The 18,820-nt window shown below is 40.6% G+C and overlaps 1 protein-coding gene across 2 annotated transcripts in view; it reads left to right on the forward strand.

The window, feature by feature from the left end:
* Positions 1–18,820, forward strand: part of ENAH (ENAH actin regulator) — a 148,877-nt gene that overhangs the window by 105,157 nt on the left and 24,900 nt on the right. For both annotated transcript variants that reach the window (XM_054979705.1, XM_054979714.1), the window contains exon 5: positions 14,685–14,965. In XM_054979705.1, the coding sequence (XP_054835680.1) occupies positions 14,685–14,965 (281 nt within the window). The remainder of the gene's footprint in view (positions 1–14,684; positions 14,966–18,820) is intronic.

Raw genomic sequence — 18,820 nt, forward strand, 5'->3', positions numbered from 1 at the left:
ATCTAACAAATATATATTCTCCCTTTATTCTAAGCAATACTTCTTTAACTATTTTTAATACTCTGTACCCTGACTATGAGTCCCTTTTTCCATAATGGATAAACAATTTATCCCATTTTTCATTATTCCACTTTCAAATATTTCTATATATCATAAACTATGTAAACCATACATTCATATAAATCAACCAGTTTAACTTATACTCTATATGTTATTCATTCTATCTTCTTCTTTCTATTTTAGTTATATTTGTTTACATTAGTATTTCTATTCCCCTTCAATCATAAGTCTATATATGATATCAATCAATTTGACTCATATACAGCTTCAAATAAACATATTCAGTTTGGTACACTATACGGAATCAAAAAGAAAATATTATTAGTTAGTCAATCCTTATAGTTAACCCTTATGATTAATTGTTTTCTATCAATATTCTATTTATTATTCTATATATATCAATCTAATATCATAACTGCTTAGAAATTCTCTTTTACCTCTTCTCCTCCCCGGTAAAGTCACCCCCCTCTACATTTTATTGTACTTCAGTAGTTCTCAAACTGCCACAGTTCTCCTCCCACCTCCCATTTCTTCTCCAAATATTGTTTCAGCTTCTCCCAGTCTGTGTTAAACTGTCCTGAGTCCAGGTTTCTCAATTTTCTTGTCATTTTGTCCATTTCTGCCATATACAGCAATTTGTGGATCCAATCTTCAATGGTTGGCACTTCTTGTATTTTCCATTTTTGCGCATACAAAAGTCTAGCTGCTGTCGTCATGTAAAATATCAACGTCCTATGATGGGCTGGAATTCCCTCCATTCCCAAGTTTAGTAGCAGGAGTTCTGGGTTCTTATTAATTTGAAATTGTAAAATCTCACTCATTTCTCTTATTATTTCCCCCCAGTACTGCCTAGCTACCTCACACGTCCACCACATATGGTAGAGGGAGCCCTCATGCTTCCTGCATTTCCAGCATTTATTAGAAGTGTTCAAATTCCCTAGCGCAATCTTCTTTGGTGTCATGTACCAACGGTAAATCATTTTGTAAATGTTCTCTTTAATACTAGTACATGTCGTTGTCTTCATTGTAGTCTTCCACAAGTATTCCCATGCCTCCATTGTTATTTCTTTGTTGAAATTTATGGCCCATTTCACCATTTGTCCTTTAACTATTTCATCCTCAGTATACCATTTCAGCAATGCTTGGTATACCTTAGATATTCTTTTCTTGTCCTCTTTAAGAAGGGTCTGCTCTAGTTCCGAGTTTTCTGTTCGTATACCTCCCTTTACAGAGTCCGAGTTATATAAATCTCTAATCTGTCTATACTGGAACCAATCATAATAAGGTGATAGTTCCTCCTGAGTCTTTATTCTGAGTTTAGATTCTTCCGTTCTAGTTATTTCTTTGTAAGTTAAACATTGTTGCTCATTATCAACAGCTCTCGGATCTATCACCTCATATGGAACTACCCACAAAGGGGTTCCTTCTTCCAAATAGATTCTATACTCCTTCCAGATTATATATAAACTTCTCCGTATATAGTGATGCAGGAACATCGAGTTCGCCTTTACTTTATCATGCCATAAGTATGCATGCCATCCAAATATTTTTTTATATCCCTCTAGGGCTAGTAATTTCTTATTCTTTAGCGTCATCCACTCCTTCAACCACACCAAGCAAATTGCGTCATGGTAAAGTCTTAGATTGGGCAGTTGCATTCCGCCTCTTTCCTTTGCATCTTGTAAAACTTTCATTTTCACTCGAGGCTTCTTGCCTGCCCATACAAAGTCTGATATTTTCCTCTGCCATTTTTCAAATTGCTTAGAGTCACTGATGATTGGTATTGTCTGTAGCAAAAACATTACTCTTGGTAACACATTCATCTTAACTGCTGCAATCCTTCCCAACCATGACAGATTTAGTCTGTTCCATTTAATCAAATCTCTCTCTATCTGAGTCCATAGTTTTTCATAGTTGTTTTTAAATAAATCTATATTCTTAGCAGTCAGTTCGATTCCCAAATATTTCACCTTGCTTGTTACTTCACAATCCGTTATTTCCGTTAACAATTGTTGTTTCTGCTTAGTCATATTTTTGCATAGTATCTTTGACTTCTTTTTATTAATATAAAAACCTGCCAAGTCTCCGAACTCCTTGATCTTATCTATCACTTTTGGCATGTTCTCCAATGGGTCTTCTACAATTAACATTATGTCATCCGCAAATGCTCTGACCTTGTATGAATAGTCCTTTATTTTAATTCCTCGAATTTCTTCATCTTGTCGTATTTGTATCATCAGGATCTCCAATACCAAAATGAACAGCAGTGGAGACAACGGGTAACCTTGTCTTGTTCCTTTACTTATAATCAATTTCTTAGTCGCTTCATCATTCACCACAATTGCTGCAGTCTGGTCTCTGTAAATTTCCTTAATTGCTCTAATGAATCTTTCTCCCAATTGTAGCTTTTCCATAGTGGCAAACATAAAGTCCCAGTTTAAATTATCAAACGCCTTTTCAGCATCAACAAAGAAGAAACCAACCTCTTTGTCACAATGCTTGTCATAATATTCAATAGCATTAATCACTGTCCTTAAATTGTCTCTGATTTGTCTGTCTGGCAAAAAGCCTGCTTGTTCCTCCTCGATGACTTCCGAAAGCCACCCCTTCAGTCTCTCCGCCAGTATCTTCGCAAAGATTTTATAATCATTGTTAAGTAACGATATAGGTCTGTAGTTTTTCACATTAGTCAAGTCTTGGCCCTCTTTTGGGATCAATGATATATTCGCTTCATTCCAGGTATCTGGAATCTGCTGGTCCTTTAAAACTCCATTGATCACCTCTTTTAGGAATGGTGCCAGTTCGTTGGTCATTACCTTATAAAATTTCGCTGTAAGTCCATCTGGCCCTGGCGCCTTTCCTAGATTTGCAGATTGTATTGCCTTGTTTAGTTCCTCATCTGTTACTTCACTGTTCAGTTTATTTCTCCAAGCTTCCGAAATTACTGGAAGTTTCATTTTCTCCAAATATAACACTATTGACTCTTTATTTACCTCTTTCTTATTATACAACTTAGCGTAGAATTTGTAAAAGGCTCTACTAATGGTAGTCTGTTCCAAATACGTTTTATTATCTTCGCAAATTCTATTTATTATTTTCTTTTCCCTTCTCTTCTTCAGTTGCCATGCCAAATACTTCCCAGGTTTATTTGCACCTTCAAACGCTTTCTGATTCAATCTTTTAAGATTCCACTCCAATTCCTTATTATTCATTGCTGTTAACTGTTCTTGAAGTATTTTAATTTCCTGATATAATTTCTTTTTCCCTGGTCTCTTTTTTAACTGTATTTCTTTGGCTTTTATTTTCTCCTCAATCTCTTGTCTTTTCTCCTCTTTCTTTTTTCTTGCTCTACCATTTAAGTCCATTAGTATGCCCCTTATAACCGCCTTATAAGCGTCCCAAACTTTGTCAGTTGGTACTTCTTTATTTACGTTGTATTGTATGAAGAACTTTGTCTCTCTTCTCAACATCTCCATATTCTCTCCTTCCTGTAGCAAGTCCTCATTTATTCTCCATCCTGCTTCAGAATTTCCAAAGCGGGAAGAAGAGTTGGAAATAAACGATTTCTGAAGTGGCGAGCCACTTCAGAAATCACTTATTGACCCACTTCGATATGCTCCGTAAAGATTCAAAGCACACTGGAAAGCAATACTTTTCTTGCCGATTGCAAGCAGCAAGAAAAGTGTTGTGTACAAACTACCCACCCTGCTGCAAATCAAGCCTGAATTCTCCTTAGAAGCTAAAATGACAAGACTAAGGCTATTATACTTTGGTCACATCATGAGAAGACAAGATTCTCTGGAAAAGTCAATAATGCTAGGAAAAGTGGAAGGCAGCAGGAAAAGACAAAGACCTAAAACGAGATGGCTTGACTCATTAAAAGAAGCCACGTCCTCTAGTTTGCAGGATCTGAGCAAGTCTGTTAAAGATAGGATGTTTTGGAGGTCTTTCCTTCATAGGGTCGCCATAGGTTGGAGACGACTTGACGGCACATAACACACACACACAGTGTGAAGATCCCAGGCCCACTGCTTGGTTATCACACCAGAAGAGGCTGCTGGGAACCATGCAAGCCCCAGGGAAACGGCAGCTATCCTGCACTCACCTCCATACCCTGTGGCCCACAAATGGGGGCCCCAGGTAAGTCTGGGGCTGGAGCTTCTATGCATAGGGACATATTTAGATCCAGCCTACTATAATTATCTGAACAGGGGTGTGTGTGTGTGTGTGTGTAGATTAATGTATCAAGAGAATAGATGTTTAAATCACTGAAGCTGGTTACTTAATTAAGAAAATGAGCAAAATGAGCCAAGTGTTTAATTTTTTTTAATTACTTCATCTTTATTCCCTAGAAATACAGGCTGAGAATTCAATATTGTGTTTAAAAAAAAAGTAGGCTAGAATGTCAGAAATAACCTAAGTGACTAAGAAAAAAAAGATGTTAAAAGCAAATGCTGGCTTTAGGGAACCCCTGTCATATCCACATTTTGGATATGACACTACACTGGTGTAATGGTTAAGAGCGTGGGGCTCTAATCTGGAGAACTGGATTTGATTCCCCACTCCTCCACTTGAAGACAGCTGGGTGACCTTGGGCTAGTTACAGTTCTCTGGAGCTCTCTCAGCCACACCCACCTCACAGGGTGTTTTGTTGTGGGGATAATAATGGCATACTTTGTAAACCACTCTGAGTGGGTGTTAAGTCATCCTGAAGGGCGGTATATAAATCAAATGTTGTTGTTGTTGTTGTTGTTATCCACCTTAGTGCAATTAGTGTGGCTCTCCCTTGTTATCATCACAACAATACTATGAAGCAGATTAGACTGACAAAAACTGATGATAGGTCTTCATTTTCTGTGCTGCTTTGCTCTCCAGTCACGTGTACACCACAAGAGCAGTCGCTTTGATCCTACTGGATGTAGCTGACCTCAGTACCATATCCTACATAAGTGAACTCAGACTGTTGGGACTTGGTTCTTCAGCATCTTTTTATATGTGCCTTGTATGCAATTTTGTTTTGGTCCACTTGTCTGCTAACATCTTATTTTCAGCCCAGTATGTAGCAGGTATTGATAACAGCATCGCAGACACCTTCCAGGCAGAGCATTTCTTTGCCTTGGCCAGACCCTAGACCCATACCCAGAGGACCTGTGGGGACTTGGGAAAACACCGCAATGCAAGGAGTACTTGCTTCAGTCGCCCCCTCCATGCTACAGACTTACTCAGCTGCTGCCTCAAGTTTCCTGGCTTTCTCTGCCAGTTTGGGGAGCAGGCCTTCTGGCCCATAGCGGGGAACATGGTCTTGTGATATCTGGCCTTCCTAAGAGAACAGCATTTTCCCCCCAAGACCATGAGTAGCCATGTGGCAGTGATTTCCTTTTTCAGCAAAGTCTAAGGCTTTCCGAATGCCTGCAATTCCTTAGCTACCTGATGGGCCATTGAGGGCTCAAAGAGGAACACACTGCTCCCCAAGGGCTTCTGCAGGCCCATCACTTGGCCAACCCTTGCCACCCCCACCAGGAGACTTCCAATCACCTGTGGTCAGCCTTCGGGGTCCTGCTGTTTGAGGCTGCCATCACCTTGCCCTTCTTTGGGGCCTTCAGGGTTGGGAACTGGTAGCCAACTCCTGGCAATACAAGTCTGGGTGTGCCCCTGGTCTTCAGGATGTTTCTGTCCATGGTTCCCGGATTCAACTCATTCTAAGGAGGTCCAAGACCGATTAGTGGGGGTGGTGGGGATGCATCTACCTGGGGTCGGTAGGGATTCCCCCTTTCCCAGTTTGTGCAGTGGGAGCCTATCTCGTCATCAAGTGGGTTGACATGAGGGGGGTGCTTTGGAACTATTTGATACTGACACTACTTCATCATGCTGCTCAGTTGAGACCACCAGACGCACTGGTCTTTCAACTTGACTGATCTGTGATTCTGCATGGATTTAATCAAAACATTCACCCATGCTTTAAAGATGAAGGTAAAGCAACCTCCACCAGAAGTGAAAAAATATATATGCATGTACATTTAAACACAGCTTCTTCTGCAGTGCTATGTTTATAGTGGTGTGAAGTTGAGAGTACCAAAAATAGTCTGGCCCCAAGCCACCTTGGACATTTCTAAAGGAGACTATAAACATAGACAGCACTGAAAGTTTCTTCTCCCTTGGCTGAACAGATTCTGGAGTCAGACATAGATTGTATGTCTGCCAATATGGTAATCTGTCACCACTGATTCTTTTACCTGTTCAACATTGGAATAGAATGTGTGGTTGAGTTTTTCTTCACACTGCTCAAGAGGGCCTTCTGATTCACCCCACTAATCCCTATGATTTGCAGAAAGACTTGCTCTCTTCAGAAAAAGAGTGTAGAATTGGTTCCATTATCCAATGCATCAACATGATTTTTATTCTTGGAATTTCACTGTTCTGAAGAAAGGTGGAGAATGTCGCCTGATATTGGATGTTGATGGCAGCTGCCATCTCCATTTTCCATTTTGCCTACCTTTCCTTGTAATTATGGTTTATTTGGAACAAGCCCTCTTCAGGACCACTAGCACTGTTTCTCCACAGTTTTATCCCATGTTCTTAGATCTGAGACCACAAAGAAGAAAAAGACAACTTGCTTAACTGATACGTGATTCATGATCTTCGTGCAGGGACATATCCTTTCCTGTTTCTTTTCCCTACTGCTGGTTCTCTGTCTTTCAGGGACGTTCATGCTGTAGACTGAAGGAACTGAGTAGGAAGGCCCTTGTCTTGCCCCTCAGAATGAGACATAGAGGTACAAAGCCCTGGCTCCACTGGGAGCCAGTTTGGTGTAGTTGTTAAGAGCGGCAGGACTTTAATCTGGAGAACAGGATTTGATGCCCCACCCCTCCACTTGAAGCCAGCTGGATGACCTTGGGTCAGTCACAGCTTTCCTGGAGCTCCCTCAGCCCAACCCATAGTTGTGAGGATAATAACAACACACTTTGTAAATCGCTCTGAGTGGGCATTAAGTTGTCCTGAAGGGCAGTATATAAATCAAATGTTATTCTAGTGTGGGGCATGTGTGTCTGTGGATTTGAGTACATATTTCTTGAGTAGAACTCTTGAATATAGCCTGGACTTACTGTTGTAACCTCCCCATAATGGCGCAACAGCACAGCACTGCTCCCTAAGCCGTTTTGGGCACAGGAACGCCCCCAGTAAGCATCACAAACTTACACCTCGAAAAAAGGTGGCGTAGCCCATAGGCTCCCATTGTGCAGGAAAAGTCAATCCCTCTCTTGCACCTGGCTGTGTCCAAATGGCCCAGCAGAGCATAGGATGCTGACAACTGTGGGGAACAATCTGCTCATATACCCCCCAGCTGTTGAGCCCTCTTCTTTGCACCCCATCAGTTCCTAGGGACCCTACATAACCTCTGACCAAGGTGCCCATGGCCCCATGTCGTCTGTAGTCCCTCAGAGTGTCTCAGGGGCCACTTTTCAAGAAGTGCACTAGATATGGCACTAAGATTACCCACACTGATGAGCATGATCTTTGTTTGCACTGTCTGGGAGAAGGCCATAATATCACAGCCTGTAAAGTTTGCCAGCAATTTATGCTTAAAGCCAGAAACAAGGGGACTCTGTTTAAAGGCCACACTGTGGGGAAAAAGTGCTATCTGGTTTTGACCCTCCAGCAGCTATGGCACCTGCTGTGAAGGAGTGTCCACCAAGCTGCAGTCTACCGACAGTCATCTGCTGCAAAGGAGCGCACATCTTGGGCTGGATCTGTGTCTTCCTCAAGGTCAGCACTGAGGTAGGATCTGACGGGCAGGAAATCATGCTCTTCGAGATCTCCTGGATTTGAGGCACTCGTTGGAACCGCCATCCAAGAGACCAAAGAAGATGAAACAAAGATCTCGATTCAAGGTCAGAACTCATTGTAGCCGCTCTTCCACTACCAAGACTGTGGTCGAGGAGGTTATTCCAATCACACCTAGGACCCCTTCACTTCATCTGAATTCTCTCTTTCCAAGGATGAGACTCAACTCTGTGGCTCAGGGATTTCATCCTCAGAACAATTTGATGGAAATAAATCTACGAATCTGAACAAGACCCAACTTAACTACCAGATCCAAGAGCTTCAAGGGTCCAGATAGAGTCCCCTCGAGGCTACTCATCATCAGCTCTGAGAGATCTTGGCCACCACCAGTCAGATCCCCATCCCTCATCAGAACTGATGTCACTATCTTATGCCCATTAGCATCCCTCCGTCTTATTGTTGCTAGTGGCCAGAAGGGCCAGTCGTTCATGCTTCTTCGAATTCAACACCGTCCACATCATTGTACCTGTAATGATTTCAAGAAATGGGTGCATGTGTCTTTAAATGCTTGGTTTGAGCTAGGTGAAGAGTGGGGGTGAGAGAGGGAAGAGTGAGTGATGTGATTGGTTGATGACAGAGTGTGGGCGGAGTGAATGCAGTTTGAGACTGACAGTAGGGAGAGAAAAGTTGGGAGAGAGAAGAAAGCAGGCTAGCTGTGTGCTGCCTGAATATGTTGAAGTGTTTATGAGAGAAATATAACCTGTGTGGAACCTGAACTGAGCATGTTTGTGAAACGGCACTCAGTCAGGGAAAGAGATGCCAGCTGTGTGCTGCCTGAGCAGGTTTAATATTCCTGTGAATAAGAGAAAGAGAGGCTAGCTGTGTGCTGCCTGAGGAGTTTTCTGTGAGAGAAATATAGAGCCTAGAAAAAGAGGCTAACTGTGTGTGAAGCCTTACAAGAGATCTGTGTGAATGAGTTTAAATGAAGTAACATTAAGAACTAAGAACTACTTTTATGAAACCAATACGCTTCTTGAAAAATAAACATTTGTTTTGTTTTGTTATATCCCAGTGCCGCTGTCATTGCTATATCCCATTCATATCCTCAGGGCCACATAGAACCACGAAGGAGCCTGACGCTTAAACACGTTACCAAAGGGGAAATTTGAATAAAATATTTTGGAATAATATATTCCTGGTGGCAGCAAACTACCCAGAGGGTATAAGGGGAAGATTAAAAGAACTACCCCGAAGAAAGTACAGTTCATAACAAGTGGAGGCATAGCGGTGGGATCTCAAACATCCTGAGGAGAAGAAAATATTTTAAGTGGGATATAGTAGCCCGGGAGGAAGGAACATTCTGAGAGAAAGACATTCTGAAAGGACAGAAAGCCAAAGAGAGTGAGTGTTCAGTTAAATCCTATGAGGAATATGGAACTGTTATAAAGGAAAGACACAGAAAACTAGTAGGATTTATAAGAAAGAACATAATCTGCTGAATTTTAGTAAAATTGTAGCAGGAAATACAAGTAAAAGAGAGAAAAGTGGCAGAGTTTATGGGGATGAAAAAGGAGGCTCTGATTCAGAAGTGCAATGAGTTAAATTTACCTCATGAGGGGAAAAGTATAAAAAAACACAGTTATACTGATACAAAGCAGTGTGGAGCCTAGGAGTACTGCATCTGAGAGAAACCCTGAGGGAATGTATAATCCTAGTCCAGAATATTTAGAGAAACAGAATACACAAATTGATGAAGAGAATTTAGAACTCAGAACAGTTGAATCTTTGAAGAGTATGAACCTCAAGATGGCTCAGTTACAATTAGAAAACAAAGAACTGGAAAGTGAGAACCTACAGCTTCAGAAAAGTCTAAGGCTTAGGAAAACATCTTTTAAGAAGGCTGAACATTTAGAAGTCAGTTACCAAGGTTTGGATATAGAAAACCAAAGTCTGCAAAAAGCCCTAGAAAACAGCAACAAAAGGATTCAGCATTTAGAAATGGTGATTTATTTTGCCGTAGTTACTCTTTTAATTGTCTTTCTACTGATGTACAGAAGCTATCAGTCCATTAGAAATAGACTTTATGTTGGAGGAGAGAAGCAACTTGCTAGTAAAGTTGCTGGACTGGTTGAAGACAAATGTAAAGTACTAGAAAAGCTCAGCATGTGCAAAAAACAGTATAAAGAGTTAGGAAAATCCTTGAAGGATGCTAGCCTTCTAAATGAGTCACCCAGTGCATCAAACATGAAGAGAGCATGTAAAGAACTGAGCAGCTCAAACACTGTTCGCAAGAAAGAGACTGTTTAGAAAAGAACAGAATATTGATAGAGAAGCAACCAGAAGAAGCCAACAACGACCTAGTAGAGAAGGCCAAAGCCGAGATGACCTCAGCCCAGCAGTGGAACATCCCAGAGAGGAAGATGACACTCCAGCAGAGGAGGAATGCAAGAGAAAGAAACCCAAGACTTTAAAACAAAAACCACAGAAGAGAAATGGACTTAACTGGAACTGCAGAGACAATAAAACATTCCCTTTTTGGAAAAGAGATGTGTTCCGCTTAAAGGAGAAGGGGGGGATTTGTAATGATTTCAAGAAATGGGTGCATGTGTCTTTAAATGCTTGGTTTGAGCTAGATGAAGAGTGGGGGTGAGAGAGGGAAGAGTGAGTGATGTGATTGGTTGATGACAGAGTGTGGGCGGAGTGAATGCAGTTTGAGACTGACAGTAGGGAGAGAAAAGTTGGGAGAGAGAAGAAAGCAGGCTAGCTGTGTGCTGCCTGAATATGTTGAAGTGTTTATGAGAGAAATATAACCTGTGTGGAACCTGAACTGAGCATGTTTGTGAAAGGACACTCATTCAGGGAAAGAGAGGCCTGCTGTGTGCTACCTGAGCAGGTTTCATATTTCTGTGAATAAGAGAAAGAGAGGCTAGCTGTGTGCTGCCTGAGGAGTTTTCTGTGAGAGAAATATAGAGCCTAGAAAAAGAGGCTAACTGTGTGTGAAGCCTTACAAGAGATCTGTGTGAATGAGTTTAAATGAAGTAACATTAAGAACTAAGAACTACTTTTATGAAACCAATACGCTTCTTGAAAAATAAACATTTGTTTTGTTTTGTTATATCCCAGTGTAGCTGTCATTGCTATATCCCATTCATATCCTCAGGGCCACATAGAACCATGAAGGAGCCTGACGCTTAAACACGTTACCAAAGGGGAAATTTGAATAAAATATTTTGGAATAATATATTCCTGGTGGCAGCAAACTACCCAGAGGGTGTAAGGGGAAGATTAAAAGAAAAATCTACCCCGAAGAAAGTACAGGTCATAACAGTACCCTTCACAATTACAATCTCAGTATGACTTGGAAGAGGAGGATGAACCGGTGGCTGCCATCTCTGAGGTCAGATCTGAGAAAGCTTTGGATCCATCACCCAATGGCAGTGTGGGCCAGAGTTCCAGTTCTCTGTATGAAGACCTTCAGATCTTCTCTGAACAGATGTCCCAAATGGCAAAGGCCTTCAGATCTTCAGAATTGGACATCTCCTCATCGGATCCCAAGACGAAGGACAAACTCCTCAGTCACCTCTATCCAGATTACCTTCCGTAATAGCCTTTCGTATTCCTGAGAATTTAGAAAAGGTGGTCACCAGTAGATGGGAAAAACCTGCAGAGCTCCCAACTACATCAAAGAAGATTGAGCTCATGTCAAGCATAACATGTGGTCATCCCTGGTGAAGCACCCACCACCGTCCTCATTGTTTGTGGAGGAGGTGCAGCAATGTTACCATTCCTGACAGAGGAGGCAAGAAACTAGATAGCACAGGCAGAATGCAGTACTCTGTCTCAGCTTTATATCTGCACATCGGCAACTATTGAGCTATTATGGGAGGCTTCCAATTAAACTTTTGGGAGAAGCTATCTCTTACATTTCTGACCTCCCAGAAGTAAAGAGGACTGTGATAAATCTGCTGCAGACAGAGGCCATCAGACTGTCAAAGCAACAGATGAATGCAGGAAGCCATGCTGTAGACACCTTGGGCAGAGGCATGGCAGGTGCAGTGCTGATGTGAATCTACTCCTGGCTCATATCCACGGCTGTTCCACTGGGAGTGTGTGGAGGTGGCAAGAGGGATCACTGCCTGTGCATCGGCTGTGCCTTTACTTGCCACTCACAGGCTTTTTATGGGGGCGGCACAGCCATTGGGGAATGTGTGGGGGGTTGTCTGGAATAGTGGGACATGCACTTCCTGCTGTGGCCTCGTCGCGCTTTGCCAGGCTTGGCCACTGATGTAGCTCTCCCATGAAGGTCCTTAGGGAGAGGATGAGCAATCAGGTATGCAGGTGCTGGCACAGTGGGCCTCAGGATTGTGCTGTTAATGTGGTTGCAGCACAGTAGCAATGAAAACTGTTAGATAAACAGACTATATTTACTTAAGCCGGGCAGAAAGTTTTTCACAGCAAAATACAGCATCTAAAAAAATTCTGGAAAACTCTTTGCTTCAATCAGATTCAAACACAGTTCTCCTTGGTTTAAATCCATCACTGTGTATAGATGTGCCTTTTAAAGGAGCTAACTGTTCTAAAGAGAAAGCTTGAGAAGACTAACTGTATACGTTTATAAAGTATATTTTGGGATCTAGTGGTAATAGTTCAGTATTCTCTGGAATTGGGTACAAAACTGTTAAACATCTAGTGTAGGTGCCCAGTGAATGATTTGGGAACACTTGATGCTTCAGAATTTTTAAAGCTAACTTAGGAGAAGATGTAACCTAGATAGGATAAAACTAGGGTTGCTATGTAAGCATTATTTCTAGCTTGCCCTTCTCACTGAGTCAAGGCAGATTACATAGAATAAGTCAATACAATCAATGGCTGGGACGTCAGCAATGCAATATGGTAAGATAGCAGAAATTTGAAAACAAGCAGAAATCTGATTCAGAGCTGAAAAACAAAATTGAAACAAAGCAAGCAGAAATCAAATACAGTGCTGAAAAAAATCAGTGCTGAAACACAACAAAAGCAGAGTGATATGACATATTAAACAAACACAGAACTATCCAGTAAGTGCATACAGTAACAAATGGTACATAGTAGTATAGTCTACAGACCCTGTACAGACACATCTCTCTGAACCATTTCATTAGAGCACAGCCCTATTACTACCTGTGTAAGAAAGGCCTCCTGAATAATACATGACAAAAAACCTTTTAAAAATGACTTGTGTACAGTCCACTGTACAAAGGTACCTAGACCACAAAAGAACATACTTCTCAATGCCTTTTCTGAAATTTGCAGCTGATAAACCATGTAGTGAATTACAGCTATGCTGAGATAAGCATTCTTTACATATGGGTGGTGTCTCTGGCTCCATGTAATGTATATAAACAGATGTTTTGGGAATTTGCTGCCCTCTGTTGGTAGTTCATTCTGATTTGAAGAAGCTGGAAATATATATCAATCAGTGACACAAAGCGTTTAAATATTCAGTGTTCAGTGTCTTGGTGCTAAGAGTTGTTGCATCAATAAATAAGTGTGTATAGTACTCTGTAGTCATCACAAAATGTTATATAGCGTTGCAGGGATTTTAAACCAGTGTTTTGCCTACATGCCCTAACAAAATCTTTGATAATGATTCCTCTTACATATGAGCCACTTACGTATACGATTCATGCTTATTTAGGATATGTTTTTATATGTCAACAACCCTGCTAGTAGATTTTTTTTGTCTGAGATAACATGTCAGGAAGCAAAACCCTGAATCCTGAAGAGGGACCTGTATGGATACAACATAATATGGCAATTGGTCTTTAGTGAACAGATGAGTTTTTTGTTAATATATTTTAATAATACATTACCACGCAATATCATTCTCTAATAAAGTATGTTTATAGCCGTAGTCCCAGTAAAACAAAAAAGGAATAGATGTCTTTAACAGTTCAAGTTCAGTAAGATTCAGGGACAAAATCAGAGCTTCTTTCTCATTATTATAGAAATAATATTTAAGACTTTTCCTATAAAAAACGTAGAGATATTTCTGTCACTCACGCATTAAACGTTGGGGACTCTTGTTGTACATATTACTAAAATTTGAATCTTTGGTATCATCATCTAGAAGAAATGTATGGCCCTTCCTAATGTGGATTTAAAAATGTGACCCTCAGCAATAAGGTGTTTCTGCAAGCTCAGTGGCACATGAAAATGAGTAGAGGGGAGAGCAGGAGTTGGGAATATAAGAGGGAGAGGAGAGAAGATAAAAGTGGCAGACAAAAAGAATGGGGGATGAGGGGGACAAAGAGGTATTTGGAGCTAGCAGCATAGGAGGGAGTGGAACCAAAAATAACGGGGAACAGATGCAAGGGTGGTCATACTGGGACCAAGCAAGTGGGGTGGAAGTCCCATGCCAGTCATAAAAACAGCTAAATCAAACCACCCACAGGCAAGAAAGGGGAGTATTCAGGGAATACTCCAGATATCCAGAAAAGTATTACTTTGTAAAAGACACTACACCGCCCCCCCAACCCCTAACCCTTTAGAATTAAATATGCTCCAGGACACAGAATGCTGAGACTCAGCTGAAGGGAAGAAAATGAGGGAAGTTAGCCTGCTTGAACTCTTGACAGTTTAGAGAATTCTTGAGGGGAAAGCTTTTGAGGTTTTAGAATTATCTCCCTTCTGTGATTCCTTGCAGACCCCCGGCTTGTGTAGCATTGTTCAACTTTGTAGAGCACCATTACTGTGTTACACAAATAAGAAATATAGAACTTTCACTGGTTCACTACTTTCACTATTAATGGTCAAGCATTATGTTTTCAATTCATTAACACTTTTTGTTTAATTAATTGTAGGCAACTGCAGGAGCAGCAGCGACAGAAGGAGTTAGAAAGGGAGAGGCTGGAAAGAGAGAGGCTGGAAAAGGAAAGACTGGATAGAGAGCGATTGGAACAGGAGCAACTGGAGAAGGACCGGCAAGAGCGAGACCGGCAAGAGCGCCTAGAAAGAGAGAGACAAGAGCGAGAAAGACAAGAACGGGAGAGATTGGACTGGGAAAGGCAGGAAAGGGAACACCAAGACCAACTAGAAAGAGAGCAGCTGGAATGGGAAAGAGAAAGAAAACTGTCAAGTGTTGGTAAGAATTTTAATATTACCTTGAAATATGTGGCTTGTGGGATTGCATTAACAAAAGTAATCAGAGTTTAAAATTACTTATTCCTAGTTTACTTATACATTAACTGAAATCCAAAGCCTAGAGGAGATAAGTTATTCTCAGGACCTAAATGTATTGAAGTTCATGGATATGAATGTGAGTTTTCATTGTATAAATGTCTGAATTTGTTGATCATCTTAATTTGTTTAAGAAAATATGATGGGAAATGGGTACTTTCTTATATAAGGTAACAGAGTTCTGTGCTCAAGAATTAGATTCTGTGATTAGAGTAAGTTGATGTTTCCTTCTTCATATAAAAATTTCTACAGGAAAAAGAAAAAGGGAAAATGAATTGCGAAGTTTGCCTGTACTTCCCTCACCTCTTAACTGTTTTGTTTCTATTTTGTGTATGCTTCCTGGAAAGAAGATGTGTTGTTGTGGAAGCCTAGAATGATTGAGACTTTTCAGTAACTGTATGAGCATATATGTCACTATGCTGCTTCTGTACACTTTCTTTGACTTTTTGTTCCCTCTGAAACATTTTGTTAGGAACTCTGGATAGTGTTGATTAGTATTCAGGGAACATGATTGGATACAAAATATATTCGGGAAAGAAACCATACTAACTACAGATTTTGCTCATGGTAATCACTTGATGCCAATTTTGAGTGTTCTTTGTGCTCAGCCATTTGCGGAAGCTTATGTTTCCACAACATTTTCTATTTGGTTAGGGAAATGATTCTGAAAGTAACTTCGTGGATTCTCTTTGAGAATATTCTGCTATTCATGCCATATTATACAATTCCAGATGTAAAGACTTACACAAAGGAAGTAAGGCATTTCATGCTGAGTTGTGCCACCTGTGAGGTGTGCCATCCTACAGTTCTCTTGCAAACTTTTCAGTGCCTTGTTCCTAAAAATATGGTATTAATTCTTCCCAAACCTTGTCAATATCCATTTTTGTTCATTAACATCCTACCGCTAGCACCACATCCACTCTTATTCCAGCTTCCTTTTCTGTTAAGTGTGAGATCTCTTATGTGAAACTTCCTATTTATGCTGTGTTTTGCTAGTGTATCCCTTTCTCGTAGCATCCTCAATCTAGCCTCGCAATCCTGGCAGGCTTCAGTCTGCATCGTGAACACTGCATGCCTTTTTTCCTTCAGGGTGTGGAGGAGATGTACATTGGATATTTTTAGGCTATTTCTCAATAAATTTCCAGTAGTTGAGAGATGTTGCTTTTGGCAGGTGATACAATTAATTATTTAGGAATTTAGCTGCAACCATAAATGATAGGAATTTGAAATCTTAGGTGTTTTGCAATTTTTTCAGCTAAATTTGATAACTTCGAGGAAACCTTTTTAAAAAATTATTTTAAGTTATGCTTAATGAACAGTTTACAAATATGAAGTCAAATATAAAGACGTTTGACTGTTTTTCTTATCCCAAGCACATCTGAATAGAAAGCTGGATAATCTTATCTTGGGAGTTTTGTAATCCATTTTGTATTTTTTCATGTCTACTTGATTCAAGTATATCCATTTACACAGGACTTGCCTAGAATGCTGAATAGTACTGAAAATGTTGAGGGATGTAGTGTGTGCATGTGCATGTATGGGGTTATTTAAAATCTAGAGCGTGAGTTGTTTCAGATTCATTATGATATAATTGAATGGAATATGTTGATATTCTCGTGTGGTTGTATAAAGGCTCCTCTATTTCACTGTAGATAAAATAGACATCATGTGCAAATAAGTCCACCAAAACTAGTCCACATTATCACTCTCACACTAATCATGTTTGATATATCAACAGCTTAAAAGTTTTATTCCAGGTTTTCCTATTTGGTTGCCTACAGGGATTGAGAAATTATGGATGCCAGGTTGTTACAGTATCTGGAAATATCGAGATGGCACCTAGGATATTCAGTAAATGCTTTGTCTCTTTGGTTGCTGATGATCCCTGCAGCTCTTGTTCACTCTCCTTTAATACTTGTAACTGGAGGGACGGCTATCTTCAAAAAGCTCCATCCACCCATAACAATTGAGGATGAAACAGAATGCTAGCTTTTTTTGGGGGGGTGTCCTTCCTCGAAGGAAAGCATAACAGACTAGAGCAGCCAGGAGCAGTGCTAGTCAAGCTAAGAGACAAAAGGTGTATTGTCAAGCTAAGAGACAAAAGGTGCTTTTAAAAAATAATCATAAACAGTCTTTATTGTGTTAGCAAAAAGTCATAGAAACAATAAAAGAGAAAATCAAATGTCCAGTCCATCATGATAAAATTTTAAAATAAAATAAAAATTCTGGATGTTTTCACAGAAAGGATTAAAATACAGAATCACAATTTAAATTATCTGATAAAAACACCATACAATCCAAAGGCTAATGGCCCAGAGTAGAGCAGGTACGGATAAGCCATTCTTGGGTCAGCATGCCTCATTGTCTTTTTTACCTTTCTGATGGTGGCGGCAAACTTGCCATTTGGAGAGTAATAGATTTGTCCCTATTGGCCAATAATAAAACTAATTTCTCTTGGTCTGCCCTTCCTGGGAAATGAGATAAAATGTTCCTCAAAAATCTGAGGACTGAGCTCAGCCTCAAATCTCAGACATTGGTTATATGACATGGGACAAATCCTGAACAAACTATAATCATAGGAGCAGACTCTTTTGCTATATGGGACCCCATTAAAATGGCCTTCCAAGACAGCAAGCAGTAGAATCTCTAGTCGTGCCTTAGTGAAGGTCTTTTTGAGTTCACTGTATCAATAAAGTATGCTGAAAGACTCAAGGGAGAAGAAAGTAACTGCCTATATAGTAGGGTTGTTTTCAGGGTACCTACTAGTTCAGCATCAGTTTGAGCCCTCTGGTCTGACAATCTCTGTTTTACTAAAGATTTGGCTGCATAGAGTCCAAGGGTCCTCAAGGAGAAGCCAAGGCTAGCCACTAATCAGGAGAAGCCAATATCAGGAGAAGCCAAGGCTAGCCACTAATCTCAACACAAAATTGCATCATGAGTTATGCTTCATTTCTCCATACACCAAAGTCAAAAGGTCTGGAGATGTGCAAAATATGATTTTCATCCAATAGTTACCGGCTGCTTTGTGGACTAAGGTTATTATTGAGAGTAGAGATAATTCTATTCTAATCATAGCTGAAGATGTTGCAGGAGGGGCAGCTAGGGTTCAGCTAAGGATAGCTAAGGATCAGATCCTGGCTAGGAATCAGACTGGTGTTCCTAGATACTATTCTTGTTGGGATGTTTTCAAGTAGGAGCCTGTAGCTATACACCATCTTGTCTTTGTTCTTTGGACTCTGGACTTTGAAGTTTGCCTGGACTCTTGTGCTGTAGCTGAAATGTAACATCTGGTTTAGGACTGAAAGCCTTTACCGCCTTATTAGGTTACTTATTTAGCTTATTGTTTTCTTCTCCTGTTTTGCCCACTTCTATAATTTGTATTCTTTTTGCACTTCTTTCAATAAACCTAATTAATCATATTCATCTGGAGCTATTTGGGTTTCCAATGCTTCAATCTGAGTCCAGCGCCTTGGCCTACTTGCTACAATGAGAGACGGACACGAACAGAAAAACAAACAAACAAACATGATGTTGGTTGTTCGTTGCCATCCATGAACAAGGTCCCACGAACAACCACAAACATGGCCCTGTTCACGAACATGTTCGTGGTTGGCTGTTCGTGGGAGCCAGCAGGCTCTTCTCCAGCCATCATCCAAGTCAAGATCCCTACTGCACCACTCCCAGAAACCTTACCTGAGCAGACAGCAGGAAAGGTACCAATAAAAAAATAATAGCTTGGCCCAGAGCCTGGCAGCAGCCC

The sequence above is a fragment of the Eublepharis macularius genome, chromosome 1, assembly GCF_028583425.1.
Source record: "Eublepharis macularius isolate TG4126 chromosome 1, MPM_Emac_v1.0, whole genome shotgun sequence".
Classification (NCBI taxonomy): domain Eukaryota; kingdom Metazoa; phylum Chordata; class Lepidosauria; order Squamata; family Eublepharidae; genus Eublepharis; species Eublepharis macularius.